Here is a 21,035-nt window from a genome sequence, read left to right on the forward strand (position 1 = left end):
GCAGAGTTATTTTAGCTTGGTGCAACAGTTCCTTGGTTCGGTGCCGCATGTTGATGCAATGAAGAGGTCGGCGTGCATAGAGGGTGCACAGATGGCTCTTGCCCGTGTCAAAACATACTGGGCGGATATGAAGGCCAGTGTTGTTGCATCCCGTGATTCGGACGAAAGCCGAGTACCTGCCAAGCACTACTTTGAGGAAGTTCTTCAGGGCGCTCGTTTAATAGAGGCGCAGTGCTCAAAGGATGTTGTGTTCGAATAGCATGTGCTATTGTAAAACAAATATTTTGATAGAATATAAAAGCTTTTTATACTTGTGCTTGCAAGGATTATAATGCCTCCTGTGTGGCTGTTAATGTATATGTGTATATAACCTGAAAGATGGCAGTCGTTGGCTTCAGCCCCCACGCATATAATGCGGGGGTGTTCGTAAAAAGGCGCCTTTTCACACTTAATCCAACGTCTTGGTCCTATAAAGGAGGTGATAGCGCAGCGAACTAGGCAACCGGACTATAATGCTTTATCACTTTCACTTATCCATAGGAGTTTGACAGTGGGGCTACTTAATAGCCCCTAGGGGCACCGCGCTCGCCCGGATTCGGGGCGCGTGTGTGCCTGACCGAGAAGCGGCCCTTCGTTAATGCGGAGGAATCCTAAAGATTCCGAGAGTCATCGAGTGGTTGACCAGTCTCTCGCTATATCATGACAGTCAGTTTTCGGCTTTCTCTACTGAGGTGCTCGCCTGGCCGAACTGGGGCACAATCGCAGTAGTTCTCTGGTGCCGCCTTAGCCGATAGAGCGGAATGTAAGGTAGCAAAACACAGGAGCCAGGCAAACCCAACATTTGACCAAAGACATGATTCGGAGCTGATGCATATAAGGCCAAACTCGCGACGCCGAACACTCCCTAAGGTATTTGGTCTTTATGAAAATGGGTCGAACAAAAGCCCTTGGTAAGAAGCCCCTGGTGCCCAGGAACGCGCAAAATTCTGGCGTGGCCACATGCCAAGACGCCAGCCTCCTCCTCGGTTATAGCAAAAACCAGGGGATGTTATCAACAAGAGACAGTAAAATAGTTTTACGCAGGGTCTTAATCTGAAAAGAATCCTTAAAACAGGTCCCTACTGCACGCCTGCGCCTGTGTCTCCGTTGTGCCGTATCCTGGACGGGCGTAGCACGATGTTCGTCTGCGAAAGAGAGGAACTTAGTAAAAAATAATCGTGCGAGAAATTTAAAATAAACAAAATATAATGCAGAGACATGAGTAAAATTGAGCCGTATTGTCTCCTGGTGTAAACATGTGAAGCCCCTTGTACAGGGTTATGCGGCTATTAAGCCTTTGTATGGACTCGTCGAGCCGTGTCCGGGGTAGTAAAGCTGGATTAGTGTGCGGCTCTCAAGGAGGCCGCACCATTATTCGTACTTCGGGGATCAATTGATATTTCCCTTTAATGAGATGATGCCTCGTGGACCGGGCATTTTGAGTGTAAGGGATGCATAATGCGGTATTGCGTTAAAGCGTGCGAAAGCTTCACGTCCCAGTAGCGCTTGATAGCGACTTATGAATGGGGCAATGTGGAAGGTTAGCTTTTCGCTTCAGAAGTTGTCGGGTGAGCCGAACATGACTTCTAACGAAAGGGAACCCATACTCTGGGTACCTGGGCCCGGCGTGACTCCTTGAAAGGAAGTGTTGCCATGGCGAATGTGTCCTGATATAATAGGTTTAGTTCACTGCCACCGTCCATTAGGACTTGTGTAAATTGGAGTCCGTCAATAATCGGATTCAAGACCAAGGCAGTCCAGCCTGCGTTCCGGATACCTCTGGAGTAATCCTGATGATCGAAGGTGATTGGTTGTAACAACCAGTGGCGGTGCTCCTCTGGGGCAGGCCGTATGGCGCGTATCTTCGTAGGCGCCGTTCTGTTTTTCCCTTTTGTCACCTGAAGTGAATTTACTGTTTTGACTTCTTGTGGGAACTTCTTTTGTTCTCCGGTGTTCTGCTTGTGGGGTGCGTCGTCATCCTCGCTTGGTGTGTCGAGCCCCTTGTGTTCGGCGTTGAGTTTGCCGGACTGCTTGAAGACCCAACAATCTCTGTGGGTATGGTTTGCAGGTCTCCCGGGAGTACTATGGATTTGACATATTTTGTCCAAGATTTTGTTGAGGTTAGATAGCTCGTCCCTATCATCTTTGGGGGGCGGCTTTTTCTGATTTTGCTGAGAGCTTTTGAATCCGGCGTTGACTGCCGTGCTCATCGGGCTGTTATCCTTGATCCGGCGCTGTTCTTTGTTATGGCGCGGTTTCCCGTTTCCATCTCTGAGTTCAGATGTACTCGGGTCGCTGGTGCTGCTTCTTGCCAACCAGCTATCTTCTCTTGCGCAAAAGCGGGTCATGAGGCTTGTTAATGCGGCCATTGTTCTTGGCTTTTATTGGCCGAGGTGTCTGGCGAGCCATTCGTCTCGGATGCGATGTTTGAAAGCTGCTAGGGCCTCGGCGTCCGGACAGTCGACTATCTGATTCTTTTTAGTAAGAAATCTGTTCCAGATTTTCCGGGCTGACTCTCCAGGCTGCTAAGTTATATGACTCAGATCATCTGCATCCGGAGGTCGGACATAGGTCCCTTGAAACTTTGCCCGGAAAGCATCCTCGAGCGCTTCCCAACTTCCCATGGTGTTTTCGGGAAGGCTTTTAAGCCAATGCCGGGCTGGCCCTTTAAGCTTAAGGGGTAAGTATTTTATGGCGTGAAGGTCATCTCCTCTGGCCATGTGTATGTGGAGGATATAATCCTCGATCCAGATTCCAGGGTCTGTTGTTCTGTCGTATGCTTCTATGTTTACGGGCTTGAATCCCACTGGAAATTCGTGATCCAGTACCTCATCGGTAAAACATAGGGGATGTGCGGCGCCCCTATATGTAGACGCACCGCGGTAGAGGATGCAGTCATTAGGGCATGCATGTATCTTCTGCACCTCCCATCCTAGAGGGCATACGACCTTCTTTGCTGCGTATGTACTGTCGGGCAATTCGTTATCCTTTGGAAGCTTCTTCTTCAATATTTTCAGTAGCTTCTCAAATCCTTTGTCAAGCACAGCATTCTCTGCCTTCCACTGCAGCAATTCCAGTATGGTACCGAGCTTAGTGTTGCCATCTTCGCAATTGGGGTACAGCCCTTTTTTGTGGTCCTCTAACATCGATCGAACTTCAGCTTCTCCTTTTGACTTTCGCATTGCGTCCTTGCATCGACAATGACCCGGCGGAGATCATCATCATCGGGCACATCGTCTGGTTCCTCTTGATCTTCAGCAGCTTCGCCCGTTGCAGCATCATCGTGCACATCGTCTGGTTCCTCTTGATCTTCAGTAGCATCACCGTATTCAGGGGGCACATAATTGTCATCATACTCTTCTTCTTCTCCGTCTTCCATCATAACCCCTATTTCTCCGTGCCTCGTCCAAACATTATAGTGTGGCATGAAACCCTTGTAAAGCAGGTGGGTGTGAAGGATTTTCCGGTCAGAGTAAGACTTCGTATTCCCACATATAGGGCATGGACAACACATAAAACCATTCTGCTTGTTTGCCTCAGCCACTTCGAGAAAATCATGCACGCCCTTAATGTACTTGGAGGTGTGTCTTGAACCGTACATCCATTGCCGGTTCATCTGCGTGCATTATATATAATTAAGTGTGTCAAAAATCATTACAGAACATCATGAATAGATAATTAAGTTACCAAATTAATAGAAGTTCATCATCACATTAAAACCAAAGTACATACATAGTTCTCATCTAACAACATAAAGCTCTGCAGAGCATCTAAATTAATTAAACCATACATTGAAACTATGTAAACATTTCAATGCGAAAACAAATGCGATCATAATCGCAATCAATGTAACAATTGATCCAACGGCATAATGATACCAAGCCTCGGTATGAATGACATATTTTCTAATCTTTCTAATCTTCAAGCGCATTGCATCCATCTTGATCTTGTGATCATCGATGACATCCGCAACATGCAACTCCAATATCATCTTCTCCTCCTCAATTTTTCTTATTTTTTCCTTCAAGAAATTGTTTTCTTCTTCAACTAAATTTAACCTCTCAACAATAGGGTCGGTTGGAATTTCTGGTTCAACAACCTCCAAGATAAATAAAATCTATGTCACGTTGGTCGGCATAATTGTCATAAACAATAAATGAACCAATAGTTATGAAAAGATAATATATACCACATCCAAATCATAGACAGGACGAGGGCCGACGGGGGCGGATACCAAAACCATCGCACTATATAAGATGCAATAATAAAAGTAAGAAAATTATACAAGTATCTATATAAACATACAAGTAAGAATTTTTTTTCCGTTCAGAAAGAAGATAAGAACAAGAGGCTCACCACGGTGGTGCCGGCGACGAGATCGGCGCGGGCGATCGACGGCGGTGAAGACGGGGACGGGACGTGACGGACCACTAAACCTAGACAAATATTGAGGAAAATGGAGCTTGGAGGTCGAGCTTGGAGAGGAGAAAGCTTAAGTAGTGTGGCTCGGGCATTCCATCGAACACCTCATGTGCATAGGAGGTGAGCTAGAGCACCACAAAGCTCTCTCCTCGCCAGCCAGGAAAAACAGAGCAGTGGGAGTGCTCTGCTCGCGGACGAGGGGTATATATAGGCAATTAATTGGTCCCGGTTCGTGGCACGAACCGGGACTAAAGGGCAGCCTTTGGTCCCGGTTCAGGCCACCAACCGGGACCAATGGTGGTGGGCCAGGAGCGAGGCACATTGGTCTCGGTTCGTCCCACCAACCGGGACCAAAAGGTCCAGACGAACCGGGACCAATGGCCCACGTGGCCCGGCCGGCCCCCGGGGCTCACGAACCGGGTCAAATGCCCCCATGGGTCCCGGTTCTGGATTGAACCGGGAATAATGGGTTGGCCCTGCCTGGACCATTGCCCCCTTTTCTACTAGTAATGGGCTGGCCCTGCCTGGATTAGCAAGGAGTGTTTGATTTCACATAAAAAGTAAAGGAATTGTAAAAGGAGGTTGGAGTGGATGTTAGATTTCCTATGAAATATAGTACTAAAGATTCCAAAGGAAAAATTTCTGTGGGATTTAATCCTATGAATCAAAGGACAAACATAGGAAAAATTCCAAAGGATTTCAATCCTTCAAAAATCCTATTGAATTCCTTTGAATCGAAGTAGCCCTTAGCGGATTATATCCATGTTTCAGCAGGTCTCCAAACACAGGTGTATATCACATCTCTAGAGATCTAAATGGTATTTCCCATAGTATAGCTCATGAGGTTCTAAATCACTCTTTAGAACCTTCTTTTACATGCATAAACTCAGCTCACAGAAATAGGGAGTGCCCTGTAATTTCTTCCCTTCATCAAGTTAATCTCAAGGGATATGTACTCCATGTTGTAAACTGCTTATGAGTTGAATATAAGGCGTCTCTGGCGCTTTTTTTACTACTAAAAAACATTTTTCATAATTTGTTTTGATTTTACTATTCATGCCTAGCTCAGCAGAACTTTCATGGAGAAAACAGTAACTAATCAGAGAGAGCAACTAGTTAACAAACGCTCCTTCGGGAGGCTCACAACGATCAACGTCACTTGGCGCGCTCTTGCCCGCCCGCCACGTGTCGCACTCCGGGCGCTCCCTTCGGATTTTGTTTTTTTTCGCATGCGTTTTCGGCTTTTTAAACGGTTTTTTCGGGGTTTTTTTTTTGACATTTCGGTTTTTCACCGATCTTCCTTAACTTTTGGAACTAAATTTTTTTTGAGAAAAGAATTTTTTTGCGCGAAAAAACGCGTTTTTTTGCAAGAGTCACGGTTTTGCTTCTGCAAGAGGCACTGTTTTGCTTTCGCGGGAGTCGCGGCCGTGACTCTCGGAAACAGAAAAAAAACGTATTTTCTATTTTTTTTCCTTCCGCGAGAGGAACGGTTTTGCTTTCAAGAGAGGTACGATTGTGCTTTCGCGAGAGGCACGGCCGTGCATCTCGGAAACGAAAAAAACATGTTTTCTGTTTTTTTTCATCCCGAGAGAGGCATGGTTTTGCTTCCGAGAGGCATGGTTGTGCTTTCATGAGAGGCACGGCCGTGCCTCTCGGAAACGAAAAAAATGTGTTTTCTGTTTTTTTTCTTTCACGAAAGACACGGTTTTGCTTCCGTGAGAGGCATGCTTGTGCTTTCGCTAGTGCCTCCTCGGAAACGGAAAAAAAGACGTGTTTTCTTTTTTTTTCGTGAGAGACATGGTTTTGATTCCGCGAGAGGCACGGTTGTGATTCCGTGAGAAGCACGGGAGTGCCTCTTTCGAAAAGAGAAAACCCCGTGCTCCCGGTTCGGTTTTTTCGTCCGGTTTTTTCTGGAAAAAAAGTTCGTCAAAACCTATCAACATTGGATCTAGTTCTGAATATCTCGACGTGAGGAATCCAACGGTGAAAACGGTTTGAGATTTGAACACACGGTTTAAGAGATAAAACATTTTGAATAAACGCATCTAAAAAAAGGAAAACTCCCCGGTTGCGACAAGTGGCGCACATGCAGCGCACCATTTGTCGCAACCTGAAAAAGTTGGAGTAATCTTTGCAACGAGTACTTCTTAACTACTGATTTCACTAATCGGCCAGTGGTTTAGCGAAATAGAAAAATAATCCGTCCATGGCTTTTCTTTTTTTTGAGCAAAAATTCATTTTGAGTCAACGGGTAGATCTTGGGCATCCTCATTCCCTCCCACCGTCACCACCATCAGATAAGCATGGTTGGATGGTCAAGACTATTTTATTCTTCGCCCTTCATGCTTTTATAGAGGTAGTAGATGCACGTGCAAGGCATGTTCCAAATAACTAAATAAGGCACTGGGAAGCTTGATCCTATCACCCTACGTGATGTGAGGTACAGAGAAAACCGAGTCATTAGAGGCAATTGTTCTTTACTATTACATTACTCTGCACACTAAATTTCTGTACTTCTTTAGGTTGCAAGTTCTTCCAAAAATACAATTCTATTAAATTTAGTCATCTTGAAGATAAAATATCAATCATAGATGCGCGGATTTCCTTATTTCAAAAGTGATGAAAGGAAGTCATTTGAAGTTACATTTCAGAAACTGCCTTGCAAAATTAGCAGGTTACATACATTATACAAGATACATTAAAAATCTACCACCGGATGCCGATGACATTTGCTCAAGCCACAGACGCTGATTTCAGGAGTAGAACTTGCCAGGACATTGAGGTATCTGTTTCGAGGTGTCCGCCTGCAGGGCTGCATGTGTTCAGTCACTCCAGTCGCAGAAATGAACCAAGTTACAATCATAATCCACAGATCAACTCTGAAATCAAACCTATATTATAAAGCTTGCATGCTACACCTTTGAGAGCTTCAGCAAAAAAAATCATGTATCAGTAGTAGGTACAAATATTATGACACTTGACGTATTTTGCTCTGTTTATCTGCATAGAAACCGATAAACGGACATTGATGGCGCCCAAGTAGCAAGGCAAGACATAGCCAGACACGTAGGAATATTTTAATTGCTATAATATGTAATTTAAATAGCATGGAGCAAAGAGTAAAACAATGTTCAGTGAACTATGATCCAATGTCTTTCATATCCCTATTTTTATAGTGTAGGTGCAAGAAGGAACTCTTGTATATTAAAGGTAGTTTTCCCCATGCAACTCTCTGCAGGTTGAGTGGGTGATGGCTCTGAACCACTATTTCTCTTTTGGGCAGCTTCAAATATTTCACAACCGATAACTCAATAGCATATCCATGTATTTTGAGCTAGCTTGCTAATTTTTCTGGATGTTACAATAAATTTATGTTACATCCAATCTGCCTGAATGAAATGGTGCATAGTGCAGGCAGGCATAGATCTACAACAATATGCGCTGCCTAACAATATCCACTTCAATTTTATACTCCAACTTATCCTTGGGTATAAAGGAAAAAAATTGTGACTGGGAAATTGTACCACTACAAAGAGTAATCTGATCAAACTGCTTGCCAAGAAATTAATCCTCAACAAGATGAGAATTAGAGCAAAGAGCAAAAGTTATGTGTAGCTTTAACTAATCTAACCTGATAGCAGCATCGAGGGACATGGAGAGCATACCTTTCGATGCCTCTATGAACATGCTGAAAAAGTGCTTTGTCAGCTATAGTTAGTATTCAAAGCATGTAGAATAAAAGGGAAGGAAGCTTATTTAGTTACTTCAGAATGTTCTCATCAAATTGCCGTTCTGATTGTGAGCTCAGCAGTCAAGTAATAAGAGTAGCCGGTAAGTACCAGATACTCAGTGAATGAACAAAAATCTACCCATATTGGATGTCGCTTGTCAGGACAATGAGCATGAAGAGGTACAAAATCTTATTGAAGAGCATGACGACGGACTCCCGCGACAGCTTGACGAACGCCCACACCTATAGAAGGGAAATTGTTCGAGATGTTAAAAGTAAGGCCTCCTCTAAATAAATAAATAAACATTTGAGTAAATCCTGACCTTGCAGGATGCCATCTCTAACTTGGAAGATACTCTATAACGATGTTCTTCTCACTGTCACGTTGACAATGGCAGTTGGACATTCACATGTCTAAAGATCTCATGCTAATTATGTAGCAATCATGCTCAGTGATGATGCAAATTGTTGGTTTTGACAATGGCTTTACTTGCGAATAAAAGAATGTACCTATCAATAGCAGCGGTCGCATGAGGTAACAGCAGTGGCAGCTGGAGGAGTGGTTCTGCTGTGCCCCCACAGTCAAGCACCAGCTTCCACCATCCAGCAGCACAGCAGTGACCACGTCGCTGAGCAGAGGAGGAATAGAGGAGCACCGGGATGACCTGCAAGCCAAAAATTAGGACCAAATTAGCGAGTTTTACAGGACTTCAATGGATGGGAAATTCAGGAGAATCCTTCTATGTTCATAAGAATCCCAAGAATCAAAACATGCAGGCTAACATGAAAGATTAGTCCCAGGCTTCTATTTCAGAGAGGAAAAGCATCTAGCATCAAGAGAGTTAAACCAAATAGTATAAAATTTTCTTCTTTAAACAATAGGCAAATGCCAAGCTATAGTTATGCATATTCTGCAATTAAGGAAAGATAAAGTTGGTCCATGATTGTTAAACATTGGCTTGATTCTGCTGCAGTAACTTCCTGATGCGAAATCATAAGATAAATATGAGCCTCTTATGTAGGAAACATGCAGCAGTACATGCCACCACATAAATCCAGATATAATTTTTGTAGAGTATAAGAAAACAAACTAATACTCCCTCCGTCCCGAAATACTTGTCATCAAACTGGATAAAAGGGATTGTATCTAGATGTATTTTAGTTTTAGATACGTCTCTTTTTATCCATTTTGATGACAAGTATTTTCAGGCGGAGGGAGTATGTATCAGCAAATGCAAGTCTCAACTAATGCACTAAAGCTAAGGCATAAATTCAATCAAATGCAATGTGCTCACCCAAGCACATGGATCACGCAAGGCACTTCTCATGTTCCACTGTTGTCTCTCGTACGATAATCCTCTTCCTTCACTTGAACCTTGGACCACAACATCTCCGTGCCTATGATTCCGAGCATGAATGTTTCCTCAGTCATGCTCTTATACCATAGCACCAACGCGTTTTTCGTCAGTAATTTGGTACAGGCCTCCACATTCCACAATTAGTACCGCTAATTCACAACTTTCAGATAACAAGTGATCCACGTTACAGCAGGTGATCCAGACGATTTTGAAGACATAGGTATGCACATCCAAAGCAGGGTAGCCACAAATCAAAAGCATCCACCAGCACGCACCTTTTTAATTCCAATGTACAGGGCCATCATTGTGACCGTTGTGGTCCGGCATTTCTTCGAACGGGTCGAGGGTGCATACACCTGCAGTACGATAGCTTCGAGTCAACTTCAGTTCAGAGAAAGATACATCTCGCCAAAGGATGGTAGAGAAAAGATGAATTGGCATGAGGAATATGCAAATCAGGATATGGACGAACCCGCATTGCTGGTCGCGTGCAGGGAGGTGCCTTGCGCGAGGAGGGCAAAGATGGTGATGCGGGCGCCGCGCTCATCGGCCTCGAAGTCATCCGTGACGCCGGAGGCCTCGAGCAAGGAGGCGGCCACATTGAACCCCCGGGCTTCGGTGAGGACGCGAGTGATGTTGCCTGCGGAGGACCGGTGGCTGTTGGAGACGGTCGCGGCGATGTCGAAGCCGTAGGGGACGATGAGGCCGCCCACCACGAGCACGCTGACGTTGCACGGGTCGTTAGTGATGGCGCCGACGAAGGTGGAGTTCGACCACGAGGAGGGCGCCGTTGAGCGGACCACGACGGCCGAGCTGCCATAGCCGCCCGCGACCATGAGGTCACCGGCACGGCACCGATCTTGCGCATCCGCCGTCCGGCGAGCCGCGCCGATTCGCTGGCGTGGATGGGGGCCAAGCACGGTCGGGGGGCTGAGGTCTTGGTGTTGCATTGCCGGAGTGAATGGGGCAGCCGCGGACAGAGGTCGTGGCAGCCCGTGCCCTACGTGGATGGGGCGGCCTTGTGCGGAGGATGTAGCAGCGTAGTTGTGGCGGCGTAGATCGTGGCGGCGGGGCAGATGGAAATGGCGAATGGAGGTGACAGGAGATTGAATACGTTTCCTGGAACACGCATTGGCGGACGAAATATTGGCAGAGTGCGGTGCGGTAGAAATTATCGCTAAGTGCATCCGAGACGTCAGATTGGATCAATGTAGTCTGTTAGATCTAATTAGTTGGGATAATCTGACGGTACAGCTGAGATTGTGTACACTGCATGGGGTGACTTTAAGAAAGAAAATGTTTGCTTATTTAATACTAATATAATAATAATAATAAATAATAAATAATAAGTTTTTTTTGAGGGAATTTAATACTAGTAAGTTTTTTTTTTTTTGAGACACATTTAATACTAGTAAGTATAAGTATAGAAATCGGTCGATGGCTGTTTTCTCTTGGTTTCTGAGGAAGTGGGCCGGCCCACTCGCTCGGTCGTGGTTTCCCCTAACCCCCCAAAAAAGAATATCAATCTATGTTTGCCTAAAAAAAGGAAAATCAACCAGTATCGTTCTGATCCCCTCAACAAATAATCTCCCAACATTTCAAAAAAAAAATCTCCCAAACCCTAAAAAAAATCTCCCAGGCGGGCGGCGATTTTCCTGCCGTGGCGGTTGCCCGAGAAAAATATCGGGAGGCTGACGAGCGGATGTTGAAGAAGCAGGAGCAGCCGGCGGAGGGGAGGGGGCCAAATCATCTCGACGCGAGTACGACCCCGTACAGAGGGAATACACATACACCCGCTTCTTCAACCCCAGACTCGATCTCGATAAGTTGTGTAAGACCCCTCCGATTCCCCACCGATTCTCCCGCCGTTCGTTGTTGATTCCTGGTTGTCATCCCGGGACGATGAACCCGGCTTTTTTTTCCTTTCGAGCTTTAATTGTGATGCGATTTCTCATAAGTGTTGTCTTGTTCGTCTCCACGTCGATGCACCGAGAGATGAATTTTCTGGGATGGAAAATAGATCGGATTACAATTTCTCATCGGTTGAACTGAACATTATAAAAGCCTTTCATTATACCTGATGACCCGCCGTTACAGGGATATATGCAAATCAAATAGATCTGGCATGATTCATCCATTGATGAACTGACCATTAATAATGCTATGCTTCAGCGAACAAGTAGTTTCTGAAGAAGAGCTACTTGAATACAATTAGTTTCTGGAGCGGCCTCGCAGCATGGTCGCCGGAGGGTGGGGCGATGAACCGGAGCTGGTGCTCCTTCGTGGAAGAGGCAGAATATTTTGTCAGGGCTTTAACAGTAGACCAAAAACTTCAGCCACAGTAGTACTACCATGTACTCCCTCCGTTCCAAAATAGATGACTCCTTGTTTTGGCATCATCATTAGACATGTAAAACGTCTCATACAGGATACAGCAACCACGCCCTATATTTACACCCGTCTGAATCAAGTAAGCTCCCAATACAACGCAGAAGGTTCGTAAACCACACCGTTACCTCATCCTGTTATGCATTCCCTTGACTTTCCCCAAGAATCAAGGAAAGTACAGACTCTGTTTGTACAGTATAACATTCCCTTAACTTTCCCAAGAATCAGCCCGCAGCAAAAAAGGTAACAACACATCCCTCAAAGGCAACGTTACTTTTCCATGCCGCCTTGGTCAGTATAACATCTAATTCTAAACTGAAGGTCTTCTTAGTGGCATTTGTACAGACTCTGTTTCCTGTGGAACCAAATATAAATATAAATATACGGGTACCAATTCAAGAATAACATGGTACACACTTAATTATTACTGTGCATAAGACGGTAGCAATAGGAATATATTGGGAGAGCTACCAAACAACCTAACCACTACCAATCATGTTGCAACCGTCTTTAGTTCCCTTGCGTACTCTACGTTTGGGCAAGGTTAGAAGGAATTTCTGTTCTCGTTTTCCAACAAAGAATTTATGTTCATTTCAGGAGTAAACTGGATAGCAGAAGCATATGACCCCTAGTTCAGCAATTGGTATTTATGCACACAAGTAAGAAAAATGAGAAGATAAGACAAGAAATGCATACCCTTGCTCTAAGCACGCGATTTAACTATACGTGCACATACTCTGGTTATTGTTTCATTCATGCTCCTAGTCTGTTCAATTAATAATTGAAGAAAAGTCAGGATGATCTGAGGAAAAAGGAAAAAGAGAGCTAGAAACTAAACTACTCCCTCCGTCCCATAATGTAAGACGTTTTTTGACACTACACTAGTGTCAAAAAACGTCTTACATTATGGGACGGAGGAAGTAATAAATATGCTCACCGGCTTGATCGTAAAATAATCATGCAGCCACCGCCGGATCTCATCAATCTTGAGAGCAAATTTGAACTCACAAAACGTACAAATCCAAATTCCCATAACTAGATGGCTCTCATTGAATACAGGTGCCCCATAACATCCCAGTGACCCCGGCATATCAAACTCAAAAACTCTAAGTCAGGAGCATACACTGGATCCAAATCCTTGCCAATCACGGGGCCGCCACTGCAGTAAAGAAAGACATGTTATGCATCTAGTGGATACCTTATACTAGATTTCAGTTATAATGTTTTCCCTTTATATTCTAGCAAATGCCAAAAACTCACCAGATTTTACCATTTATGGTAGTGCCAAATAAAACCTTGTCATCTTTCTGACAAGTGGGGAAGCAGAAAATTGAGAACACTTCTGTTGCCCTTTTGTAAAAAGACTGACCCATCAAGTCCTCATTGTCAATGAATTTAACAGGGACATATGACTTCTTGGGGTAAGGAACAAATACAAGACATAAGTCCTTCCACCAATCAACGCAGTATACTTCCCCCTTAGCTGAATGCCCATCAAGAAAGTCCACTCGTAGGATTATATTCTCATTTAGCATCCCAACTGAATTAAAATCAGGGCCAGGGCGTGTGGTGAAAGCTCTCAAAGCTTTAGAGGAGCTGAGAATTAAAATGAACTTTTTGGATGAGTGGATAATGGAACCTGTTCCGTAAGACCTCATCGGTTTCCTCCCCTCCTTAGAGCTATACTTCCACTGAACTTTTAAGGAAATGACTGACTCAAGATGCTTATCAGCGAGTTCACACATGATACGAGCTGATTTGCGGTCGTCATCCATGGTCAGCCACTGCCATATGATTATTCAAGCACATCATTAAGATAAGTAACACTGAAATGGAATTATATAATACATGCAGCCATTTTAAGTACAGTAAAGATGATTTCACAAGATGTAGAAATAATGTTGACATGGAATCTGGAATGCATGCCTTATAATGTCAATAAGAGATATGCAAACATATTTGCATGGCATTTCCCATATGAGCAAGAAAGAACAGGCAAAGGTTCAAGCAGCTGGAAAAGCTAGTGTCTACAATCCACAAGTTTCAATCTGAAGAGTATAGTGCAGCAGCAAATTGCATAAAACAGCCAATATAGTTAGGCAACAAACATGTGCATAAAGAAAAAAAAAGGAGAAATCCCCTGGTGTGTTCTGACCCTAACCATTCAATGCACCATCAGGTATATGTAAAAGCATCTCCAACTGAATCCTAATCGCAACCCATTGCTGTTTTTTTATCAGAAAGCAGAAAACCAGTCTCCAACTAACCCCATCAGGAGAGTATCTTCCTTATTTCTCGGTGAAATTTGGCTTGTTACTTCAGGAACAAAGATACAATACAGCTCAAAAATAATGTTTCATTTCTTATACGCGTTTTGGTTTTGGCTCGATGTTTCAAGATCAGATGACTTGAACAACAAAATATGTTGTTAGTTAACATGTGAAGATTGCCCTTTTGTGATGTTAAAATCCATAATATGCCAAGGCATGTGAATTAAATAAAATTATCTTGATGCTTCGTTATTCATGCAAATTTCTGATGTCTTTTCTATTTTACATGTCAGTGTAGTTTATTACTATGCTACCATTACTAAGCAACCCTAACACACATAGTTCACATCTAAACGCAGAACCGTCATGGCATTGAGCATTCAACAGCTGATATTTTTTGTGTGCTAGGTATGCTGCAGCAACAAAGAGCTAGTCGTCGTCGTATGACAATGAGACAACAAATCGAGAAATTACATGAGGAAGCTACGACCACGCACTGCAAGGTGGTCCCGAGACTCTTGGAGCATGAAGAGATATGGAGAGGGAATTTTTTTAAGAGGCTCTCCATATAAAGATATGGGGGTTTCTTTGGCGATGCTCTAGCTAAATATTATACAATATTCATGAAGGAAAAAATATGCTGCGGAATATAACAGCATATGAGATGGTAAGTTCTGTGTTTGCGGAAACAAACCATTCCCTGCATCATGATGTTGGCACGGTACTGCCATGGTAATATCTCTTAGAATTAGAAGTGTGGATGTTATATGTGCAACAGAATGCATAGGTAGTATTTTTAACACTTAATGCAGAAGGATTTCTATATATGAACAATGAGAAATACTTTATTGAAAGGCAGAAACCAAAATCCAGTCTACACAAACATATACTGATGCTTGGAAACTCCTAACGGCTCCGAAGCTATTTGTCTTTTGGAATTGCAAAAAAAAAATTCAACTGAAAGACACATGTAAATATTGCAATAATTATTTGGAATGGCAGATTTTCCTGGAAAAATATACATCTCTGCGAGCTGTGAAAAGAACAAGCACATCGCAGCACTAGTCTCCCATCCTCCCTTGTGTTCGTTTGCACAGTTTACAAATGAAAATACTGCTTCGCGGTCCATAGTTTTTTAACTCAAAAAACTTCTAAAATGTAGAAGAAAAAAAGAGCTCACTACAGCTCAGGAGCCAACTGTCTATTATCCTAATGTGGTGGATAAGGACTGAGTGGTGTTGCGCATAGCACTCATGGCTTGGAGTCAGGATGCTTCACAGACGACTCCTTCTGCTGGCGTATGTGTGCCAGACATGTCCCTTCCAAAAGTCATAAGAAGAATATTGGTTCCCAAACAAATACTATCAAGCATGACAAATAATTGCTGCAAATCTACCCCCACGCATGCTATTCTTGTTTCATCTTCATACATACATATATAAGAACAGAAAATGGAAATTTTACCTTGGGGACAAGCTTGGCAGCTTCTGGAAGCAGAGGGGCGTCTGGGCATGCTTGGGCGGTGAGCTGACTTGGACATAGGTGGTCTTGATGGCGGACTGGGTAGAGACCTTGCCAGGGCGAATGCGGGGTGGGGGAAATGGGGACCGGCAGCTTAGATATGATTCTAGATAATCTGGCTACTGTTTTATTCATACTACTTGTCTGTTGGAATAATTAAAGAAAAGTCAGAAAGATATGAGGAAAATGAGAAGCAGAAACTAAATTAACAAAAATGTTCACCATCTCGATGTCAAAACAATCATGGAGCCACCGCCGAATCTGATCAAGCGTAAGAGCAAACTCCAATTTATCAAATCGACAAGTGCAAATACCCATAACTAAAAGATTATCTGTGAATACAGGTCTCCCAGGACACTCCTTTCCCCCCGGCATAGTGAACTCAAAAAACTCCAAGTCAGGATCGTAAACTGGACCCAAATCATTGCCAATTATTGGGAGGCCACTGCAGTGAAGAAAGACATGTTATGCATTTAGTGAATATCTTGTACAAGATTTCAGTTAAGCTGTTTTCACTTTAAATTTTAACAAATGTTAACAACTCACCATATTTTACCATTTGAGGTAGTGCCAAACAAAATCTTCTGACCATTTGGTATACAAAAGATTGAGAACACTTTTGTTCCCCTTTTGTAAATAGACTGATCCATCAAATTCTCATCATCAATGAACTTTACAGGTTCATAGGTCCTCTCAGGGAAAGGAATAAGTACAAGACACAAGTCTTTCCACCAACTGATGCAATAAACCATGCCCATAGCTGAATGCCCATCAAAGAAGTCCACTTGAAGAAATATATTCTCATTTAGTATTTCAATGGTATCAAATGCGGGACCAAAGCATGTGGTGAAATTTCTGAAAATTGTAGAGCAGCTGAGAATTAGCATGGACTCCTGAGATGAATAAATGATGGAACCTGTTGCCCGAGGCATAATCGGTCTCCTCCCCTCCGTAGACCAATCCCTCCACCAAACTTTTAGGCAAACAACTGACTGAAGATGTCTATCAGCAAGATCATTCATGATATGAGCTGACTTGCCGTTGTCATCCATGGCCAGACACTGCCATATGATTATTCAAGCACACCATCAAGATAAGTAGCATGGAAATGAAATTATATAATATATGCAGCCATTTTGAGCAAAAGTGAAGATGATTCCATCAGATATAGAAATAATGTTGACATGGAAATATGGAATGCATGCCTTATATTGTCAATAAGTGACATGCAAACATATTTAGATGTCTCCCATATGAGAAGAAAGAACAGTCAAATGTTCAAGAAACTGGGAAATCTAGCATGCCTACAATCCAATAGATTCAATGTTAATAGTATAGAGCAGCAGCAAATCACATAAACCAGCCAAATCAAGCAAGTCAGTGGATTTGAGCTTATGAGGTGTCCATCCTCATTTACCTTTTTCTCTTCAGCAACCGCATCTTCTGTTTTACTCTTGATTCCCCATGATTTGCTGCTATCTTCGTTGGGTTCTACAACCAGCACTCCATCCTCACCAGTTCCTAAGCCTGTGCTGTCTGCCTTGCTATCAGTCCCAATAAGTAGAGAGTTTGATCCAGTTGGGACATTGGATTTCTTTTCTGCATCCAAATCTTTCATGCCCGACTCATCCTTCTGAACCTCTGCTGCCTCGTTACAATCTGCATTCTTGTCAGCATCTTTTCGACTGCCATTGCTGCAACCATTGACTTTGTCACCCGCTCCACTGCCCTTTACATTTGTTGTCGCGACATCAGAAGGTGGAGACTTTGAGATGGGGATACTTCCCTTAACACCAGAATCACTTGGGGTAAACCTGATTGCAGAGAAAGGATTAGAAGAAGGAGCTGGCAGTGGCTGCTGGCTTGTAACCTCAACAGTCGTTCTGATTGTCAGCACTTCTTTACGAGCTTTCTTAAATGTCCTTGCCTCTTGCTCTGGTGAGCCATCATCAAGCTCAGGATTGTCCTTGTTGATTTGTTTATCTGCAGCCCTCTTCCTAGAGGTCTGAGGATGTTCCTCAACCACCATCTTAGGAGTTTTGAGTACCTGGATGTAAAAATATTGGAACAAACTATGAAAACAGTTACAAAGTAGTTTAGACAAGTAACCATCCAGTCATCACGGAGATAGCACAGTTTAGACAAATTTGACTACGCAGACCATTTACAGAATAAACTTAAAATAAACCAGGAAAGTTGAAAAGTTATTATTGTTGTATAGGGTGGAACAAGTGTACACAAAATAAAAAACCATAATGTAGCCAAACTAGGTTGCCCAAAGTTGCAAAGATGGACTCATGTACATCACTGTGAGCTGTGAAAGAAAAAAAGCAGATCACAGCAGTAATCATCCTTGTGTTCGTTTGCACAGGTCACAAATGAAAAATATGCTTCATGATCCATAATGTGTTTCCTCATGTAAAAGGGGGGCTCCGGAGCCAACTTCTATTATCATTCCCATTAATCAAAAAAAAACTTCTATTATCATTCCCTCAAAAAAAAATTCTATTATCCTGGTACGGTGGAGGGAGTGACCGGTGGAGCGCATCGCACGCATGGCTTGGAGTCAGGTGGACGACTCGGTCTATGCAATTGTACATGCCATCTGCTGTTTCTTTTTTCTAATAAAAAGAAAAACAAGCCATCCGCTATCCTTTATCAGATACGTCCCTTCCATCAGGCATAAGAAGTCCCCAAAATAATCAAGCATCGCAATACACGTGGAAAAGCAAAACCACCCGCACACATAACAAATTAAGCAGCGCGCATACATCCATATGCAATAGAATGGAAGTTTTACCTCGGAACAAGTTCAGAAGCTTCTGATAGCAGAGGGGGCGAGCTTGGGGGCGAGCTGGCTCGGACAGAGGCGGTCTTGACCGCGGGCTGGGCAGAGACCTCGTCGGGGCAGATGCGGACTGTGGCGAGTGCGTCCGGCAGCGGCGCGAGCTGGGCCGAGCTATGGGTGGACGAAGGAGGACGTGGAGATCTGGTACCGGAACAGGGCGGCCGCGGCGGGAGGATGGCGCAAAACCCTAACACCCGCCTCTCCTCGCCGGAGGAAGATCCAGTGAATATGCTTCTACAGAGTCACATATGAACAGCACCTCTCTAGGCCGTCTGATTGAGGTCAATGGCCAGATTGGCATGAACAGTGACTCCTGCAACTAGAATCATCTTTTTTTTTTTGAGCAGTTGCTACTAGAATCATGAACGGTGCGCTCGTTGCTCTATTTGAACCGTCCATTTTCCTTCTTTTTAACGAGGAACTGTCCATTCTAAACCCAACAGTAAGGTCGTTACTTTTTCAGAGCGTGAAATGTTTCTCCTTCTATCGGGTGACTCCTTAAGCGATTATGTTTGTCGGGCCGTCGCTGACCGCCTTCGTGAGGGCGTATTCGTGAGTTTTGCTGCTAAGGGCATGTTCTGATCTTCTCCAACTTCACAAAACTTCACATAACCAGCTTCTCATGCTAGCTTCTCGCTCTGCCTGGCGATCTCATTCCGTTCTGCTCGATCGGTAGCTTCTTCTAGCAATACATTAGCTGGCAGCCCAGCTAGACCAAGATCTGGCCTGTTCGGTGGCATTTGGGCCGGCTGAAACCAGCCCATTTAGAGGGAGAGAGGAAAGGTTACGTACCAGGGTGAGCGAACCGTTTTCTTTACGAGGGAAAGAGCGAACCGTTTTCTTAAGCGGTGGCACATCGGCCGTAATATAAGCGAACTTCATCTTCTCGATTTGGTGGAGCTGGGTCGGCCTCGCTCTAGTTTTTTGCACTGGAATTGCCCAAAGCTTCCTGAAGCTAGCTTCCAGCAGCAAAATCGTTCGGCTCTGCTTCGCTCCAGAATTTTGTGAAGCGTGGAGTGGGAGGAGATCAGAACAGGCCCTAAGTATAGTAGTTTATGATTCAGTCTCATGTGCATGGTGTATGTGGTGAGGTCGTAAGGAGTTGTGCTACTTCATATTCCTATTGTTAGGAATTTCTTCTCCTGGTTGACGTATTCAAGAGGAAGGGAGCAATAAGTTTTTTGGCTTGGAATTGTCATGGCAATGTTGATACGTCTCTAAGGTATCTATAATTTTTAATTGTTTCATGCTATTGTAATTGTCATAGATGTTTTATATGCTATTTTATATGATTTTTGGGACTAACCTATTAATTTAGAGCCCAGTGCCAGTTTTCTGTTTTTTTCCTTATTTTTGAGTTTTACGAAAAGGAATACCAAACGGGGTCCAAATGACCTGAAAATTTACGGTGATTTTTTATGGACCAGAAGAAGCCCCCGAAGCAAAAGATTTGGGCCAGAAGAGTCCCGAGTGAACCACAGGGGTGGAGGGCGCGCCCTACAACTCCGGGAGGGTGCTCCGGTCTTGTCGTTGACTCGTGGACCCCCCTAACGTGAAGCCGGCGCCAAAAAATCATGTAAATACATAAACCCCCGAAAAGAAACCTAGATCGGGAGTTCCGCCGCCGCAAGCCTCTTTAGCCACCAAAAACCAATTGGGGCCCTGTTCCGGCACCCGGAGGTGGGAATCATCACCGGTGGCCATCTTCATCATCCCGGCGCTCTCCATGACGAGGAGGGAGTAGTTCACCCTCGGGGCTGAGGGTATGTACCAGTAGCTATGTGTTTGATCTCTCTCTCTCTCTCTCATGTTCTTGATTTGGCACGATTTTGATGTACCGCGAGCTTTGCTACTATAATTGGATCTTATGATGTTTCTCCCCCTCTACCTTCTTGTAATGGATTGAGTTTTTTCTTTGAAGTTATCTTATCAGATTGAGTCTTTAAGGATTTGAGAACACTTGATGTCTGTCTTGCGTGTGCTTATCTGTGGTGACAATGGGATATTCATATGATCCACTTGATGTATGTTTTGGTGATCAACTTGCGGGTTCTGTGACTTTGTGAACTTATGCATAGGGGTTGGTACACGTTTTCGTCTTGACTCTCCGGTAGAAACTTCGGGGCACTCTTTCAAATTCTTTGTATTGGTTTGAATAGATGAATCTGAGATTATGTGATGCATATTGTATAATCAAATCCACGGATACTTGTGGTGACATTGGAGTATCTAGATGGCATTAGGGTTCTGGTTGATGTGTGTCTTAAGGTGTTATTTTAGTATGAACTCTAGGGCAGTGTGTGTGACACTTATAGGAATAGCCCAATAGATCGATCAGAAAGAATAATTTTGAGGTGGTTTCGTACCCTACAATAATCTCTTCGTTTGTTCTCCGCTATTAGTGACTTTGGAGTGACTCTTTATTGCACGTTGATGGATTGTTATATGATCCAATTATG

At 43.8% G+C, this 21,035-nt stretch overlaps 2 protein-coding genes across 2 annotated transcripts; both read right to left on the minus strand.

Annotated features, from left to right (window-relative positions):
- Window positions 1-7,049: 7,049 nt before the first annotated feature.
- Window positions 7,050-10,586, minus strand: LOC119340594 (fasciclin-like arabinogalactan protein 4). Its single transcript, XM_037612520.1, has 4 exons — window positions 10,022-10,586; window positions 9,487-9,905; window positions 8,515-8,856; window positions 7,050-8,434 (listed from the first exon to the last, which is right to left on the minus strand). The coding sequence occupies exons 1-2, from the start codon at window positions 10,497-10,499 to the stop codon at window positions 9,829-9,831; spliced, it is 555 nt and encodes a 184-aa protein (XP_037468417.1). The 5' UTR covers window positions 10,500-10,586; the 3' UTR covers window positions 7,050-8,434; window positions 8,515-8,856; window positions 9,487-9,828.
- Window positions 10,587-11,689: 1,103 nt separating this feature from the next.
- LOC119337494 lies at window positions 11,690-17,376 on the minus strand. Its single transcript, XM_037609656.1, has 8 exons — window positions 17,146-17,376; window positions 16,275-16,789; window positions 15,951-16,173; window positions 15,672-15,872; window positions 13,198-13,721; window positions 12,875-13,096; window positions 12,634-12,703; window positions 11,690-12,292 (listed from the first exon to the last, which is right to left on the minus strand). The coding sequence occupies exons 1-6, from the start codon at window positions 17,344-17,346 to the stop codon at window positions 12,973-12,975; spliced, it is 1,788 nt and encodes a 595-aa protein (XP_037465553.1). The 5' UTR covers window positions 17,347-17,376; the 3' UTR covers window positions 11,690-12,292; window positions 12,634-12,703; window positions 12,875-12,972.
- Between the last annotated feature and the right edge of the window lie 3,659 nt (window positions 17,377-21,035).

This window comes from Triticum dicoccoides, chromosome 7B (assembly GCF_002162155.2).
Source record: "Triticum dicoccoides isolate Atlit2015 ecotype Zavitan chromosome 7B, WEW_v2.0, whole genome shotgun sequence".
NCBI lineage: Eukaryota > Viridiplantae > Streptophyta > Magnoliopsida > Poales > Poaceae > Triticum > Triticum dicoccoides.